The sequence below is a fragment of the Procambarus clarkii genome, chromosome 17 (assembly GCF_040958095.1).
Source record: "Procambarus clarkii isolate CNS0578487 chromosome 17, FALCON_Pclarkii_2.0, whole genome shotgun sequence".
Taxonomy (NCBI): domain Eukaryota; kingdom Metazoa; phylum Arthropoda; class Malacostraca; order Decapoda; family Cambaridae; genus Procambarus; species Procambarus clarkii.
The window spans coordinates 33,180,389-33,199,746 of record NC_091166.1 but is presented as its reverse complement, the minus strand read 5'-3'; the positions used below and the strand labels follow the sequence as shown (position 1 = coordinate 33,199,746).

General features: G+C 46.3%; 1 protein-coding gene across 4 annotated transcripts in view; it reads left to right on the top strand.

Moving 5' to 3' along the window:
• Positions 1 to 19,358, top strand: part of LOC123772515 (uncharacterized) — a 234,909-nt gene that overhangs the window by 125,049 nt on the left and 90,502 nt on the right. For 3 of the 4 annotated variants that reach the window (XM_045765753.2, XM_069325799.1, XM_069325797.1), the window contains 2 exons: positions 836 to 1,534; positions 15,051 to 15,197. In XM_045765753.2, coding sequence (XP_045621709.2) covers positions 836 to 1,534; positions 15,051 to 15,197 — 846 coding nt within the window. The remainder of the gene's footprint in view (positions 1 to 835; positions 1,535 to 15,050; positions 15,198 to 19,358) is intronic. The other variant, XM_069325798.1, reaches the window with a different exon arrangement.

Below are 19,358 nucleotides of genomic sequence, written 5' to 3'. Positions count from 1 at the left end.
GGGGAGGGAGGGGGTGTGCAAGTGGCGCCGCGACGACGTGATGACATCATGCTAGTTGCTAGTTTTTATTTGGAGAGTTCTGTCCACTCGTTCGGCTTTCGGTAGCAATGTTTTCACCAGATTAGGCGTTTGTTTTGGGGCGCCTACCTTTCTGGGTGCCAGACTCAGTCGATGGCAGACATAGAATGCTTCCAACCACACGGAGGTTTCTGTAGGCCATTGCTCTTCGTGCCTCTCTGAGGGGGCCAGGTTCTGGCTCGTGGTCCCCGGTAGGCAAGAACTCCATGCACTTTGACTAATGCCAGAAAGCTAATAATAACATATTTCACAAAATCGCCCAGAAAATGGAGTTTCATTACATCAACGCTGGTTTTTTGTTCTAGATTTTGCATAGGAGAAAAAGTAATTCGGATTTTCTCTATTTCAAGGGTGGGACAAACGAGCGGTTGCTAGTTTTGTATAATTTTTTATCTTTTGTTTACACATAAGTTTAAGGAGTTCTATAGCCATTTTCGAGCCTGCAGGTCTTGGATGCAGCCAGATGTGGTTTACTTTGACTAGCTGTCTTTCAGGGTGCCTTCATTGATGGTGGCATAAATAGCAACTTATTATATTAATGTCACAGCTCCCTTTGCCTCTGTGAGGGGGGGACTAGGTTCTGGCTCTGGGTCCCCAGTGGGCTCAAAATTCTGCAACTGATGGCACTTAGTAGAAGGCACCTACATCAAAGATACAGTAGTAGACACTGGGGCTCACCTAGGAATTGGTATTTCATTACATTCAAGGCTTTTTTTTAATATGTAACCTAATCAGACATTCTTTTCCACTTTCACAGGATAACAACCCAGAGGAATGTTCAGTCTGTTTTAACCATTATGATGATCTACTTCGGCCACAATGTCTACCATGTGGTCACACATTCTGCTCTCAGTGTATTGACAAAGGTATCGCGAATGTTCAGTTGACCTGCCCTGCCTGCTGCACCCAGCACAGTGCCACTACCGCTGCTCAGTTTCCGATCAATTATGATATGGAGGCCTTAATCAGGAAACATAAAAGTACTCAGGTTGAGCCACTGCAAACAGTGGCAGCAAAACCATATCAAGGTCCTGCAAGAGGCATTAGCAAGATGTTATGGTCTCTGGTTGAAGCACAAAAGAACAGCATCAGCAGCCTCATTACTGCTTGTGAAGAGGCACTGGCCGAGCTGGGTGTGTACCAGGGGCAGCTGGGGGACTGGAAGACTCAACACCTCCAACTGCAGGATAGACTCTATGGTCTGGTAGAACAGAACAAGGCAGCAATGGAGCTCTTGGAGCTGGAGAATATCAGTGTGGTGGACATGACAACACAAGGAGAGGCAGGGAAGGCACAGCTGCAAGCCATGTTGGGGGGCCTCAACATTGTCAACACAGCACAGGAGGCTATTACAACGATAGACACAGCTGATCATTGCAACATGGAGGTAGAAGTTTGGCTCCAGAAGTGCCAGGAACTGTTCCCAGATGTCAACGCTGTCCACACCTCAGTGAAGGTATGCTACTGAAGGTCACATTGTTTTCACCCAACTTGTGTAGTTACAGGATGTGAGCTACGCTCATGGTCTCCCATCTTCCCAGCACTTTTCGTCGTATAACGCTTTAGTATCCACTCGATTTAAGGACCTCTTATTTACAGTTCCGCCGGTTCTAATGACAGATATTTCTGTGGGGAGCCCCGTTGGCTTCCTGGAGCTATCGGACTGATATGCGATTTATTAGTCTGAGGCATTAGTCAATAGAGCTCAGCACTGGGAACCACCAGCCAGAACCTGTGCCTCAGAGAGGCATAGGGAGCAATGGCCTTTGGAAAAAAACCCACCATGTAGTTGGGAGTATTCCTTGTCTGCTATCGACTGGGGTTAGGCACCCTGAAAGATAGGCATAACAGAACAAACCCCACTTGGTAGGAAAATTGCAACTGAAGACTGAACAGGGAGGCAAAATTTCCCCAAGGAAACAAGCACACAAGCAAACGTCATACACCACCATCGCTTGTCTGCGCAGCCCTCCCCTCCCCAGGGAGGGGAAGTGTGAGCCCTGAACCCAGCGCCGGGTACTCACACCCTAGTTCGTTGACTGATGTGATCTGTGATCTGTGATGTGATCTGATGTGGTCAACTCTAGCCTCGATTTCATGGCAGTGTTTTGCCTTAGTGGTCTTCTCTGCTGTTTTGTGCATATGGAAGATGGCGAGGAGTGGGGTAGGAGAAGAGGTGTTACTGTTTGGAAGGAGTTCCCTTCCATTATAACATCAGGCAGTGATGAATTCTCTGGGGTACACACTCTCCTACATTTTGCCTGCTTACCACTAGGACCTGGTTGTGATTCACTGCTTCTTTGTCTCACTAAAAACCTTTCCATAGATTTTGTTTTTCCCATACATTTAAATTTTTGTCTGTAGTGAGGCATCACAGTGTCATTAAAAAGGTTAAGGCAACGGCCTACTGCACCGTGATTTGGGTGAGTCGTTTCAGCAAAAGTTTGCAATTCTTCCCATGTTGCACACATTTTCTTAATAAATGAGGAAGAGACATTCTGTACTGTCTCCTCCTCCCCCTGAAGAAATTTCCTCAGTTGTCTCTTGTTGCTGCTCCATGTGAAGTTCTTCGGTGGCCAGTTCTTCGCTGTGTTCCTCCACCAGCTTGCAACATGCAACACTCACAACACTATGAATACCACTTCTTTTTCTAAAATTTCTCAAATCATCCCCTGCTCGCCTTAAACTCTTTCGCATTTGCATCACTCGTTCCAGGGGGTTTTCTTTAATAGGTCTTCATGCAGTTTCCTTACTTTTTCACAAATGATGGCCTCTGAAACTCTATCACCTGCTAAAGCCTTGCTGTGTATCCAAATTAATAATAACTGTTCAACATCTTCAAGATGTGTTTGTGTTGTGTGTTTTGTGATTATTGATATGCCTTGTGCCACTTTTGCACTCATAATGTCCCTTTTCTTTGCAAGTATAGTGGATATCATTGACTAAGATTTGTTGTACTGCTTAACCCTTTAACTGCGCAACGCGCCTGCAGGCCCAGGCTTCGGGTGCGCAACGCGCCTCCGGGTGTTTTTATTTTTCACGTCCCATTCAAAACTCCCGCGGCTACATGGGGATCACAACAGCTTCCTCAGGGCTCTTGTAAACAGACGCCATCTTTAAAAAAAATCATGGTCCACATTGCCGGGTGTCATAGCCTCAGTAGTGAGTGAGCTACCAAGGCTGGCGCTCGCAGCATGAGCGCACAGCACTGCTGTTCAGCGTGTGACCACAGCATCGCCTAATATTGTCAAAATATATATATAATCTGTTTTATTTAGCCATGATAGTATTATAGAAGAGCCCGAGTGTGATAATGACTTGATACAATGTTCAAATATCAGTGATTCAATGCTGTTTACGATGTTCACAGCGCTAGCCACAGCACCACAGCATTATTTCGTCCATCTAGGAATCTTCAAACGACTTTTTAGGTTCCTTTTCAAAATAAACTTGTGGTCAATTATTCATTTACAGGTATTAGTGACCAGGATTGTGGTTATAATTAGTGTTGTACGTAGGAAGGAGGAATTTTGGTGAGGAAGGGAGAGAATTGAGGTAGCCTCACTGTGTGGCAGTAAGTATTGTTTTGCTCACCTTCGTGGTTCGCTATGGGGAACACACATGTACATGGGTATATACAGTGTGTGTGTGAATAGTGTAATAACAGCATCAGGAGTATGTTGTGAGGAGCTATTTTGGTTGGGGAGGTGACGTCGTAATCGTGGCGTCGTCTGCTGTGTGATTTGTCACAATCCGTACACAGTCTCACCTTACCTTGGGGTTTTGGCACCAAGATACAGGGTGAGGCCCAGGGGGACTCACAAGGTGTAGCCAGTCCATGATCCTCAGCACGCATGACTTCCTTCTTGCTAGGGCTGATTCGGTAGAAGGGTTGACGAATCGGCCGGGTGTCAGGGAGCAGTTGGATGTCGTGCTGGGTAACATTACACTCTTGGGGATCATCTCGGAACAACTCCTAATGTTCTTTGAAGATCTTGACAAGAGGTGCACTATGATTGTCCTGAAAATAATTGGGAAGATCAATTAGGATTTCCGAATTAGAAAGCGCTGACTCTTTGCCAGTGCTTTCGGGAGGAGAAGCAGGGAAGGTCTCACTGTGGATGTATGGCTCTTTAAAGGAAGAGTAGTTTATCATGACAGTGGGAGGAGTACCGTTATATAGCTTCAGGAGGTTGATGTGGCACAACTGGGTATTCCGCTGCCTATCTGGAGTCTCTAGAACGTAGTTGTGGTTGTTTCTGCACTCCTTGATGCGGTATGGTCCTGAAAACCTGTTTTGTAAAGGAGAACCTGGGATAGGGAAATAAGCAAGCACGAAGTCTCCCGGTTTAAATTTCCTTACTTTGCTGGTCTGGTCGTAATGAGTCTTCACCCTCTCCTGTGCTTTCAATAGATTATCTTGGGCAAAACTGTGGACCCTCTCTAGAATGTGTTGTAGGTTTTGAAGAAACTGGGGCACATTCTGATGCTCACTGAAGGTGGCATCACGTAGAGAGTCTTTGAAAGCCTTGAGAGGAGTACGGCACTTATGACCGTAGAGCATCTCATAAGGAGATACTCCTAGGGACTCATTGGGAAGACTTCTAAAGATACACATTATCAGGTCAATTTGCTTATCCCAATCCTTAGAGGTTTCATTACAAAACTTCTAAAGGAGTGCTTTAATAGTCTGATGACTACGCTCAAGAGAACCCTGTAAAGCAGGATGATAGGGGCTGGACAATACCTGTTTGATGTTGAACTCTTCCAGTGCCCTCTTGAAGAGATCACTGGTGAAGTTGGTGCCACAGTCGCTCTGAACCTCCCTTGGAAATCCATACTGGGTGAAGATCTTCAATAAGTGTTTCACAACCGTAGCAGCCGTAATGTTCTTTACTGGAACTGCTATGGGGAATCTGGTGGTAGGACACAGGATGGTTAAGATATAGGCGTTACCTGAACTGGTCCGAGGTAAAGGACCAACACAGTCTATAATAAGTCTGTGGAAAGGTTCCGCAGGCACCTGTATGGGAGTCAGTGGTGCTCTGGGAATAGAGATGTTCAGTTTACCTGCCATCTGACATGTATGACACTGTTTGACGTACTATTTGACGCTATTTACCATACCTGGCCAGTAGTAGTCTTGACGGATTCCATGGTAGGTCTTGTTAAATCCGTAGTGGGAGAGTGCTCCGTGGGCCAGGTGTAGAATAGTGGGCCGCAGGCTGGCAGGAATCACTAGTTGTTCGACGTTGGCCCAATCGTCCTCCTCCTTCAGTTTACTGGGTCTATATCTGCGGTAGAGCAACTCGTTCTCTAGGAAGAACCCAGGAATACTGTCAGGTTGAGTCTCAGCCTGGAAAAATAATGGTGTCAAGGTAAGATCTTCCCTCTGTAACTTACGGAACTCCAACTTGTTCAGATTCAGGGGTAGTTTCTGAGGGTTTTGAGGGACAACGGTAGCAGTAGAGTCAGCTGGCTGTGGTCGTGCAGCTTGTGCACGGGTGGTCACTAAAACCGGAGGAGAAACTTCATCACTCTCTTGAACCTTTGCTGGAACATACTCAAAGATGGGATTATCCATTACAGAGGTACACACCTGGGGTTTGTCCATGACGATCAGGTTGGTCGGTTGCAGGTCTTCTGCCAAGTCGTTGCCCAGGAGAAGTTGCACTCCAGGCATGGGAAAAGGCTTTTCCCTGATGGCGACTTGGACTTCTCCGGTCACGAAGGGACAATCCAGGTGGACTCTGGCGAGAGGATAAGGAGTGGTAGCAATGAGGTCAGTGATGAAGACAGTTTCTCCGGTGTAAGCGATATTGGGCACAGCCGACTTCAAAATAATCGATTGAAGAGCCGCTGTGTCCCTCAAGATCTTCAGTTTGAAACGTCCCTCCGGATTTGAGCCGTTGGTAGAGACAGTTCCAGTATACAGGTGTTTACTGAAAAGAGAAAGATCATTACCATGAACACCAACATTCATCACAGGCTTACTGGACTTAGGAGGAGTCTTTTTGGGTTTAGGTGATTCGGTGTTTCCTTTGTATTGAGACTTACCACATTTATCTATGGTATGTCCATAGAGTCTACAATACTTACAGTACAATTGCGAGCCAGCTTGATCGGTACTCACTTTCTCGTAACTGTACCACGACTTTTTACTGGAAGATGGTTCTGGTGTCAGCCGGTGGATGAGGCTGTAAGTGTCAGTCGACTTAGCACACTTTAGGTAGTCGGTTTCTTCTTTATCTGCTAAATATAGACGGACAGGAGGCGGCACACGCCTCAAGAATTCTTCAACTAGCATGAGGTTGACGAGTTCTGCAAAGGTAGAGACATGTGCGGCTTCCAGCCATTTCATTAAATATCTCCTTTTGGTATTAGCAAATTCGAGAAAGGTAGTGGTACTTGCCTTCAGGTGGTCACGGAATTTCCTTCGATAACTTTCGGTGGAGAGAAGGTAGGCGTCCAACACTGCTTGTTTCAGAGTCTGGTAGTCATTCTCAGACGCCAAAGTACTGAGTGTAACTGCAGCTCTACCTGTAAGATGTACTCTGAGAAGGGTTGCCCATTGCTTGGCAGGCCAAGTAAGTTGATTAGCAAGGGTTTCAAAGGCGGTAAAAAACACATCAACTTCTGTCTCTACGAATGGTGGCATTAACTTACTTGCATGTGATATATTGAAACTGACGGGAAGATTGGCGGTAGCTTGCTGGCGTTGAGCGAGGTGTGAAGTTTCCAACGCAAATTCTGGTTGACGACATTCCATAGCCAGAGTTGCTTGTTGTTTATCATGTTCGTGTTGCATCTCCAATTGGCGTTGTTTTGTTTCAAGCTGTACTCGTTCCCGCTCACGGAGTATTGCAATCTCATGTTCTTGTTCTTCTTTCCTCAAGGCAGCTTCTCTTTCCTTTTCTTCCTTTCTTATGGCAGCTGCTTCCCTTTGTTGCTCGAGGGCTTCTCTTTGTTGTTCGCGTTCGATCTTGGCCAGCTCTATTTTGAGTTTCATCGTTAAAGTCCCTATTTCACCTGCTGGATCTGCACGGAAAGCTTGGAGATGAAACATGGTGAAATTAGCAAATAAATGCACAACGAATATACTGTTGTGATATGGTGAATGTCAGAAACAGGACAACGTGGCAACTGGTACCTATCCTGTGGAATCTTTAACAATTAATGTTAATTTCAAGATGATATATGATTAATAAATCAAGGTCGCAAGAAATCTTGTACCCGTACTCATGTAAGAGGATAAGGGCAAGAAAATCCTACTAAACAAGCGAAACTGAGTTTCTAAAACAAATGAAACAGTTAATTGCCTCAAAAGTGAAATAGGTAGTCCAAGAATGTAGGCATACCTTGCCGAGTCTCTATAGGACATAAGCAAGTTTTTCCCACTGAAATTAATATGATACTTACAGAATTAGCGAACTTTTGTGCTCTGAAAAAGAAGGCTAATTCCCTACCAATGTAAATATCATCATCTCTGACCGACGTGTAGGGGTGCCAGGTGTCAACTGGTGACGAGAACTGCTGCTGAGGTCCCAATTCAGCAACTAAAGTTCGTGCGAGAGGTACTATGGCCCTCTTTATCCTCCTACTGTCAGATTGCAGAAGATTAGGTGCACTTGACCCGGGGACAGACCACTGTACCAGGGTACCAATATGATGATCTGCCGAAAATATGAGAAATATCCTAGGGACAAAAGATGGTAAACACGAGTAATAACATGGAGAGAGAGATGACCAATTAAGAGAATGACTGAGGCCTACAGTCACCACGTAATCCAAAGTTGTCTCACCTTCACCATATGCTACTCTCGGAATGCACAATACACACAGCACCATATGAAAATAAAATTGAATATTAAAAATAGTGAAAAGATAAGTTACCAAAGCCAAATACGCTTACCACAAATTTACTATTTGGCACCAGTACCTGAGTGAAGCTCCGTGGACAGGCCCCCACGTAATGTGACGGTAAAGCGTTGGTGTTCGGCTGTTTCAAAAGCTGGGGGCAGGGCCTCGTCACATCACAAAAAAAAAAAAAGAGAAAAGTTTGTCCTTTTGTCTGTGGTAAGGTAATGGGAAGACACACAAAACACAAGTATATAAACAATGAAATTTAATTACTCTAGAAAACAAGACATGAATAAAGGCAATCTCATAAAATGCAGGACAAGTCAACAAACAAAATAACATGAATAATCACTGGCAAATGAAAAGTTACGCTAAGACAAGTAAGTTACAGTGATAGCAAAATAAATAATATGTGCGGTGCTGGAATACTGGCTTCAAGCTGCCACCTCCCTTAGTACACGAAAGCCAAGGCTTAGTCTACTAGCGAGAGATGTCAACTCCAAGGAGCACAAAGATATTCTGACGAGTACGGCGTGCTGCTGCCCAGATGACGACTCGTGGTGGTGGCGGAGTGCAGGTGCGACGAGACACCAGCCAATCAGCAACAGGCAGGCAGAGGATGAGCAGTTTGCTGGTTACGGCAGGCTGTAGCCAGGTGTCGGGGTGTGCATGGTACGATTTGCTTCCTGGGCAAAACGTTTGGCGATACTGGTGGACGTATCTTCTATATAGTATCTTGTATGTTACGACGTAATGATGTAGGGAAGAGCAGGCTCAATCTCTCTTGAAAGAGATTATCGTCACACTGTATATAAAATAGTATGAATAGATTCAGGGGTGCATATATTTATAAGCATACATCTGTGTATAAGTATATTTCTGAAGTTATACACAATGAATACCACTATTGACACATCAGAACAAAATTTAACCCCTTAACATGCTTGGGGTTTAACCCTCAAACCACGCATATCATATATAAATGATATCAGTGACAAAACCGAATTCCGCGCACATCGTTTATATATGATTTCGTGTCTAGCGCTATAATTTAAACGCCCCGCCTGGGATAGGGGCAGCTATAGTACAGCCACGACCGATAGTTGCCAGATGCCACCTAGAAAAAAAATCCTGGCCAACATTCTTGGGTGTTACAGCGTCAGTATTGAGCAAGCCACTAAGGCTGGCGCACGCAGCACGAGCTCACAGCACCGCTATTCAGCTTGTGACCACAGCATCGCCTACAAATACCATAATATAAATGATACTGCTATTATTTAGCAGTGATAGTATTACTGAAGCCCCCTGACTGTGATAAAACTGACCAGGTTTCTGATAATAGCAGGATTGTGGTGATATTTAGCGCTGTGCTCCATGGAGGGAGGAGTAAGGCTGTGGGAGGGAGGGTTGTGGCGTCGTTTTCTGACTGTGTGTGGCCACCATTTATTGACTGCACTCACCATACCAGCTTAGTGGTTCGCTATGGTGAACACAAATGTAGATACTTATATATAACGTGTGTATAGTGTAAGATAACAGCGAGAGGAGTAGGTTGGGAGCCGCCATTTTGGTGAGGGAGGAGCATCGTCTGCACGACTTGGCATGTTGTTTACTGATGGCCACTATGATCTTTGGGCACCATACCAGCCTATTTGTTCAGGTATGGTGAATGAAACAGGTAGATACTTATATATAATGTGTGTATATACAGAGCACCACTTGGTTTCCGAACTTTAGTTATCCGAAACTTCCAGTTTCCCGATTGGGGTTGGGGAGTCATGCTACCCGAACAAAGTTCGGGTAGGAAGGGGTCCACCAAGCGTCACGCCGGCTTGTGGTGGTGGGTGGGCGATGGTCCAGTTTGCCCACTGTGACTTCACAGATTCACGGCCTATTATTCCTATTATTTTGAATTGCCATAAGGCTGGAATGTTCATTCTGTGCTTTTGTTTTACATATCTGCACAATCAAGAAACATCTGTGTACCATGTTGGCTCCAAATGCACCCATTGCGTCAGTGATGGCTGACTGGTGGGTGGATGGACGATGGAACTTAGGTGGGAGGCAGTATGAATGAGGGGGGGGGAGAATCAGTGAGAGAGGGGGGGAGAGAGATGCTAGGAGGGAGGGGGAGGTAGGGAGAGATGTTAGGAGGTAGGGAGAGATGCTAAGAGGGAGGGGGAGGTAGGGAGAGATGCTAGGAGGTAGGCAGGAAGGGATGGAAGTAGTGAGAATTAGGGAGGGAAAGGCAGGCTGGCAGGCACAGGCAGGCAGGCACAGGCAGGCAGGCACAGGCAGGCAGGCAGGCAGGCTAGCTTGCAGGCAGGGAGTGAGTGGTAGTCACAAGGTTGAACCGCGTGACCTTGAGAGATGGGATGTAGGGGGGCGGGTGGTTTGTTGGTGGTGGGGGTGAGACCGGCTCATTCCCGAAGATAAGCCTAACACACACTACCCGTTAGCATGATGGCAGGAGGGGGGAGGCAGGCTGGCTGGAAAGGAAGCAGGCTGGCAGGCAGGCAGGCAGGCAGGCAGGCAGGCAGGCTGGCAGGCAGGCAGGCTGGCTGGCAGGCTGGCAGGCTGGGAAAGAGGCAGGCTGGCAGGCTGGGAAGGAGGCAGGCAGGCAGGCTGGGAAGGAGGCAGGCTGGGAAGGAAGCAGGCTGGCAGGCAGGCTGGCTGGCAGGCTGACAGGCTGGGAAGGAGGCAGGCTGGGAAGAAGGCAGGCTGGGAAGGAGGCAGGCTGGGAAGGAAGCAGGCTGGCAGGCTGGGAAGGAGGCAGGCAGGCAGGCTGGGAAGGAAGCAGGCTGGCAGGCTGGGAAAAAGGCAGGCTGGGAAGGAGGCAGGCTGGCAGGCTGGGAAGGAGGCAGGCTGGCAGGCTGGGAAGGAGGCAGGCTGGGAAGGAGGCAGGCTGGGAAGGAGGCAGGCTGGGAAGGAGGCAGGCTGGGAAGGAGGCAGGCTGGCAGGCTGGGAAGGAGGCAGGCTGGCAGGCTGGGAAGGAGGCAGGCTGGCAGGCTGGGAAGGAGGCAGGCTGGCAGGCTGGGAAGGAGGCAGGCTGGGAAGGAGGCAGGCTGGGAAGGAGGCAGGCTGGGAAGGAGGCAGGCAGGCAGGCTGGGAAGGAGGCAGGCAGGCAGGCTGGGAAGGAGGCAGGCAGGCAGGCTGGGAAGGAGGCAGGCTGGCAGGCTGGGAAGGAGGCAGGCAGGCTGGGAAGGAGGCAGGCTGGGAAGGAGGCAGGCAGGCAGGAAGCGATATATGGGTGTTGAAGTGAACTGTGAACCACGTGACCTTTGAGAGTGAGTGTGTGTGTGTGTGTGTATGGGTTTGGGGTGGGGGATGGGGGTGGTGTGTCGGTGGTGGGGGGAGAGGGGGAGGTGTGTCGATGGTGGGGGGAGAGGGGGAGGTGTGTCAGTGGTGGGGGGAGAGGGGGAGGTGTGTCGGTGGTGGGGGGAGAGGGGGAGGTGTGTCGGTGGTCGGGGGAGAGGGGGAGGTGTGTTGGTGGTGGGGGAGGGACCGGCTGACTCCGTAAGCCTAACCACACTCCACAGACCTGTGACCCAGATTTGTTTCTTAAATGTACAGTACATCATCGTATATTTTAGGCAGGATGTGCCTGCAGGCTGGCAGGAAACATCCAGAGGATGTTTGCCAGACGTCTTAATAATCAGTTAGGAACAATTAAGGACTTTTATAAAGCGGATCAGGACTTCACTTATTGATGAGTACAAACAAAACACGGTCGCATTTACGCCATGAACCTGACGATTTTTTCCCTAGAGTTTTTTTCATAAATTTTTCGGAAAAATTTATTTTTACATTTCTAGTTTATTTTTCCCCTCTATTTCTCGTATACGAACTTACATGTTAACCGACGGGTCTCGTCCCCAAGGGGTTCGGAAACCAAGTGGTGCTCTGTAGCGTAATAACACCACAAATAATATTGGAGGACAAATATTAGTGCATCTGGCCTTGAGGGCGGCCGCCGATCAGCTGACTGTGTGAGTAGCTATGTCTTTCTGCCTTTACTCACCATACAAGCTTAGATGTACAGTTATGGTGAACAAAACATGTAAATACGTATATATAACGTCTGTGTATAGTGAATAAATACAGAAAGAGTATTGTGGGAGGTGAATGAGGGTGAGTGAGGTGGTGTCGAGGGAGGGAGGGCAGTGAGTGGCTCGGAGGTGTGTGGCGGTCACTCCTCGTTGCTTTTTGACCCACAAGACCAACTTAGTAGTTCGTTATGGTGTACAAAACATGCAAATACTTATATATAACCTGTGTATATAGTGTAACAACAGCAAAACTATTTGTTTATTGTTTTATGAACATAATAATTGAATCACTAATATGCACACCATAATTTTGAGTACAGCGATGGTTCACACATTTTATAATATAAATATACCACAATTCACTGTATGGAATAATATTACTGCAAAAAAACTAAGAAAAAATCAATCAGAGACATTGAAATAATTAGGTAATAATATATTTGTGGCAACTGCCGTCTGACAGCTCAGGCGGAGTAGACCTCGTCTGGCGAAGGCTCTGCCAACGCCCCTTTTTTGCCAGACTTCCCTACCCTATTGCGGCTAAAATATGCCACCTACGATTTTTTTGTTATTTTTTCCGTGATCAGGGAACAAAAATGAACACTTCTATAAGACGAAAGAATTTTTTGGATTTTTTTTTTGTTGCGCCTGTGGGTGTGAATTCCATTTGGGCCCCTAGTGGTTTGAGGGTTAATATCCTGTCATCCCCACAAGCGCATGTCATTTTGAAAAAAAAAAAATTATTTTTTCTTCCTAACCTGTTAATTTGTGTTCACTGATCACGGGAAAAATAATAAAAAAATCGTAAGTGGCATATATTGCCCGCTATAGGGCGAGGAAGTCTGGCAAATTATAGGCACTGACGCAGCATGCGTCCCAGGCGGTCTGTTGCTCGCCAGCTGTCAGGCCGGAGTTGCCACAAAGAGATAATTACCTAATTATGTCAATGTCTCTGATTGATTTTTCATAGTTTTTTTGCTGTAATATTATTCAGTAGTGTGTAGTTTGATATATTTATATAATAATATGAGTGAATCATTGCTGTACTCAAAAATATGGTGTGCATATTGTTGATTCAATTATGTTCATCAATCAATGAACAAATACTTTGTCGGTTATTACACTATAAGCACAGGTTATATATAAGTATCTGCATGTTTTGTTCACTATAACGAACCACTAAGTAGCTATTATGAGTCAAAAAGTAATGAGGAGTGACCGCCGTGTACCAGCCAGTCACTCCCGCCCTCCCTCCAGTCATCTGACTCACCCACATTCTCCTCCCACAATACTGTTTTTTCTATAATTCACTATATACAGACGTTATATATAAGTATCTACATGTTTTGTTCACCGTAACTGTACATCTAAGCTTGTATGGTGAGTAAAGGCACAAAGACGTAGGACCTCACACAGTCAGCTGATGGCTGCCGCCCTCAAGGCCAGACGCACTAATATTTCTCCAACAACAATACTGTGTGGTGTTATTACGCTATATATCTTATATACAGACGTTATATATAAGTATTTACATGTTTTGTTCACCATAACTGTACATCTAAGCTTGTATGGTGAGTAAAGGCACAAATACGTAGAGCCTCACACAGTCAGCTGATCGGCGGCCGCCCTCAAGGCCAGACGCACTAATATTTCTCCTCCAACAATACTGTGTGGTGTTATTACACTATATACACACATTATATATAAATATCTACCTGTTTTATTCACCATACTTGTACAAATAAACTGGTATGGTGCCCAAAGACCATCGTGGTAACCAGTAAACAACACCGTCGTCTGCATGGTGGGGTCGTGCAGACGACGCCACCGCCCTCACCAAAATGGCGGCTCCAAACCTTCTCTTGCTGTTTATTCCCTCTATACACACGTTATATGTAAGTATCTACATTTGTGTTCACCATAGCGAACCACTAAGCTGGTATGGTGAGTGCAGTCAATAAAAGGTAGCCACACACAGTCAGAAGACAACGCCACCATCCTCCCTCCCACAGCATTACTCCTCCCTCCATGGCGCACAGCACTAAATATCACCACAATCCTGCTATTATCAGAACCCTGGTCAATTTTATCACAGTCAGGGGTCTTCTGTAATAATATCATCCTACATAATAGCATGAACAAGTATATTTTGGCATTTTTAGGCGATGCTGTGGTCACAAGCTGAACAGCAGTGCTGTTAGCTCATGCTGCTTGCGTCAGGCTTGGTTGCTCACTCAATACTGAGGCCAATAACACCCGGGAGTTTGGCCCATGATTTTTTTTTAAATGGCGTCTGTTTACAAGAGCCCTGATGAAGGTGTGGTGAACCCCGTGTATCCGCGGGCCGTTTAAATCTTGCGTAGTACTCCAACACATCATATGACGTGATGCGCAGTTGACTGGAACAACGTCCAACACGTCATATGACGTGATGCGCAATTTAAGGGTTAAGCATATCAGTTTTAATGAGGAGAACAAAATTAAAAAAAATGGACCAAGTTATTCCCCTGTAACATCTCACCTCAATCCGCACAACTACTCTGGGCCACTGCAGCTAAACCGCGATAGGTGGACATTTCTTACATGAATTTTCGTGCTTCCTGGGTTCAAATTAACACTAACAAAAAAAATTAATGCTGTTTCCTTGTGCATGACAGATAATGCATCAAACTAGCATGCACAGTTAGGGTTGGGTAACGTTTGTGTTGGTAATGTACAGGAGACCATCAGGGAGGCCCTGGAGATGATGACCACAGAGGCAGGTGCCACGGCACTCCCCGTCCACCTGGGGGACTCTGCCTCCACTATTAATATTTGGTTGACAGGTGCAAGAGACCATCAGGAAGGCCCTGGAGATGATGACCACAGAGACAGGTGCAACAACTCTCCCCGTCCACCTGGGAGACTCTGCCTCCTCCATTAATATTTGTGTTGGTAATGACAGCTGCAGGAGACCATCAGGAAGGCCCTGGAGATGATGACCACAGAGACAGGTTCAACAACTCTCCCCGGCCACCTGGGAGACTTGGCCTCCACCATTAATATTTGTATTGGCAATGACAGGTGCAGGAGACCATCAGGAAGGCCCTGGAGATGATGACCACAGAGGCAGGTGTCACAGCTGACCATGTCTACCTCGGGGACTCGGCCTCCAGCATCATGATTAAAGTTCAGGAAATCAATTTAGGAATCTGTCATGAAAAATTAACTGTAAGTTTTTATTTTTATTTTTGTCTTTTACCTATAGCACATTAACAATATATTGACACTTCTATTATATTGTTTCTTTGTTAACCATTTACCAGGTTTGGTCACTGAATGGATCTCTCATTATCAGCGCTCAACAGTAAAGTGCTTCCATATATTTTGCAGTGAACAGGAATGGAAACAATTAATGGTCACAGTTCTTCCCAAAAGTGAAATTGCCCCATGCTCCATTATTATCTTCTCCAGTCTCAGTGTCTCAAGAATTGCTGTATGTTACCCGCTAGTGCAGGGTCGAGTGACACTCAGTTGCACTGTCCCAGTCAGTGCAGTTGGCTCATGTAATGAAGGTTCCAGGTTTACACAGCAGGACAGACTTTTGCTAAGTTTTTTTTCGGAGGGCTACTCGAGTTAACTGTCTTATTAGCCTCACGTGTATTGTGCAACACCAAGCTCTTGGTAGTAATTAAACCTTTAACTGCACGGCCTATAAATATCACACCCCCCCCAGTGCGCAAGAAATAAATTCTCGGGAAAAAATTCTTTTTAGTTCTGAAAGGGTCAAAAACCCCTCCCTGTATATGGGTATAGCGACGGAATTTTGAAATTGTACTTACTTTGGCTGCTATGGGGTCCGTAAGGTGGTGTGTGACATCATTCCCCGTGTGCCCGTGCAGTAAGCTCTCGGGGCCGGTGGGGCGCGCGAGTTGCCGCGAATATATTTTTGTTCATTTTTTGCGCACAGTTCCAAATATATTTTATTTGTTTTTATGCGCTAATCCTATGTATAATGAACACGTACACTATATTATGGCAGTAAAACATCCGTACTGTCCAAGGACACTGTTACATGCATGACACTTGTGTACACACATGTTGCACATATTCACCATGTATCATGCTAATTTATGCATATATACAATCTATTTACAGATTATACACTGTCACACACTATATACATTCACCATCAACACATTCAGAACACCGCGAGTGAGAGCTGTCACACCCAGCCAGCCCTCCCTCACTCTTCCAACATTGTATTCGCCAACTTTGCCCCTCCCATCATACAGTTATTCACACCAATGTTTCATGTTCATTTATGTATTTCATTCATTCCGAGGCCTTGCCCTTGACTACATCCGATCCTATCTTAGTGACAGACACCAATATGTAACCATCAATGATACAATTTCTTCCACTCTACCAATTACCGTTGGAGTGCCACAGGGCAGTATCTTAGGACCTCTTCTATTTCTTATATATATAAACGATCTGCCTAATGTCTCTAATATTCGCAAACCTATATTGTTTGCTGACGATACTACCCTTATCTATTCAGACCTCAACCCACATACACTAAATAATGTGGTGAATAATGAATTAAAAAAAGTCCACTTATGGATGTCAACGAACAAACTAACATTAAACATCGAAAAGACTTACTACATCTTACAGTATTTGGAAGCAAATCATCAAATGCAATTCAGCTACAGATAGACAACATTAACATCAGTAATAAAAATGATGACAAGTTTCTTGGCCTATTCCTAGACAAGAGACTCAACTTCAGCACCCACATTCAACACATAACTAAGAAAGTCTCTAAGACAGTTGGTATACTCTCCAAAATCAGATATTATGTTCCTAACTCTGCTCTCCTCTCACTATATTATGCACTAATCTACCCCAATCTTAATTATGGTATCTGTGCATGGGGGTCTACCACTGCAAACCACCTTAAGCCCATCATCACACAGCAAAAATCTGCTATCAGAATAATAACTAACTCTGCTTTCAGACAACACTCAGCTCCCTTGTTTAAATCCCTAATTTTGCTAAATATTAACTCCCTCCGCACATTCTCTTGTGTCAACTACATTTACAAAACCCTGTTCTTAAATGCAAACCATGCTCTGAAACTCTCCCTGGACAGATGTAATAGGACCCATTATCACCACACCAGAAATAAATATCTCTTTGATATCCCCAGGGTCAAGCTTAATCTGTGTAAACACTCTATGCAAATTAAGGGACCTAGTCTATGGAACTCACTCCCTAGTGAATTAAAAAACTGTAAAACTTTTGCCTTATTTAAAAGCAAAACCAAGAAGTACCTAATTTCATCTTCTTAGTTTCCTACACTGAGCTTTAAATTTGCTCTGTACCTAGTGTTACCCAATCTCCTAATTTTTATGTAGGATCAAACAACCTTATCATTGTGTTCATTGCTGTCTTCTTTTATGTGCTAGCCATATGCTGTATTGTGACTACCAATTTTTGTCAACTACCATTCAAGCTGTCATTGCAATTAATCTTATATTGTTTCTGCTGTATTGTGCCTACCAATTTTTGTCAACTACCATTCAAGCTGTCATTGCAATCAATCTTAGCTACCTATGTGCTTTAATATACTGTACCTACAATTTTCTCTCATCTTCTTTTTTCATTCCATGTAACTGTTATCATTTTCTGGGGGGAGCCCCGTCGGCTCCCCGGAGCTATCCCAGGCTGATATGCTAATGTCAGACTTTGGCATCAGTCATGTGTATGGAGTTCTTAGGCCTACCGGGGACCACGGCCAGAACCGGGCCCCCTCAGAGAGGCAAGGGGAGCAATGGCCTATAGAAGCCCCCGTGTAGTTGGAAGCATTCTATGTCTTCCATCGACCGGAACAGGCACCCAGAAAGGTAAGCGCCCCAAAACAAACCCCTATTCTGGTTAAAATTGCTACCTAAAACCGAACTAGTGGATAGAACTCCCCAACCGAAAACAAGCAAACTAGTGTGACGTCACACACTGCCGTGCCGCTGTCTGCGCAGCTCCCCCCTCCCCGGGAGGGGGAAGGGGGAGCCCCAGATCCCCCGCGCCGGCTACCCACACCTCAGTTCTTGAGGCTGATGCTATTGGCGATGGTCGTGTGCTTTGGCTCCGGTGTCGCTACTGCACTGTGCTTTGTGTGTGGTGTTAGTTTTGTGGGTGCGAGAGCCAGGAGTTATCTTCAGTACTCGGGCTGCATGCGCCTAGGGCTGCCTTCCCTAGGTGCCCTGTAAGTACTGCCCTTGGGGCTTGGGGCCACCTTCCACAGGCTCCTCGGGGTCTGCCTCTGCTGGTCCGTTTTACCTTTCGGTTTTTCGGCCGCCTGTTGGGCTCTTGGGTGTTCTGTTCTCCCTTGTTACCGGCAGGTAAGAGGCAGTTTGCACTGGTAGGGGCGCAGGGTGCTGCTCAGCTTGTATTTCCCGACATCGCGGCCGGCTCTGTTCCTTGGGGTTCGCTGTCCTCTTGCGGGGTTTTGTTTTTCTTTTTGTTTTTGCCTGGTGGGGGTTCTGTTATTTTATTCAGTTTGTTTCTGGGGGGAGCCCCGTCGGCTCCCCGGAGCTTTACCGGCTGATATGCTAATGTCAGACTTTGGCATCAGTCATGTGTATGGAGTTCTAGGGCCTACCGGGGACCACGAGCCAGAACCTGGCCCCCTCAGAGAGGCAAGGGGAGCAATGGCCTATAGAAACCCCCGTGTGGTTGGAAGCATTCTATGTCTGCCATCGACCGGGTCAAGCATCCAGAAAGGTAAGCATTCCAAAACAAACCCCTATTCTGGTGAAAATTGCTACCTAAGCCGAACTAGTGAATAGAACTCTTCAACAGAAAACAAGGAAACTAGTATGACGTCATACGTCACCGCGCCGCTGTCTGCGCAGCTCCCCCCTCCCCGGGAGGGGGAAGGGGGAGCCCCAGACCTCCCACGCCGGCTATCCACCCATCAGTTCTTCGGCTGATGCTATGGGCAATGGTTATGTGCTCCGGCTCCAGTGGTTGTTTCAGCACTGTACCTAGAGTGTGGTGTCTGTTTTCTAGGTGGTGCGTGAGCCGGGAGTGATTCTTCAGTACTCGGGCTGCATGCGCCTAGGGTTCCCTTCCCTAGGTGCCCTGTAAGTACTGCCCTTGGGGCTTGGGGCCACCTTCCACAAGTTCCTTGGGTCCTGCCCCTGCTTGGCCGTTTACTGCTTGGTTTTCGGCCGCTCTTTGTGTGCTCGGGTGTTCTGTCTCCCTTGTTCGCCTTAGAGTAAGGGGCAGTGTTTGCACTGGTGGGGCGCGGGGTACTGTGCAGCTTGTCTTTACCAATCATAGCGGCCGGCTCTGTTCCGCTTGGGTACGCTGTCCTCTTGCGGG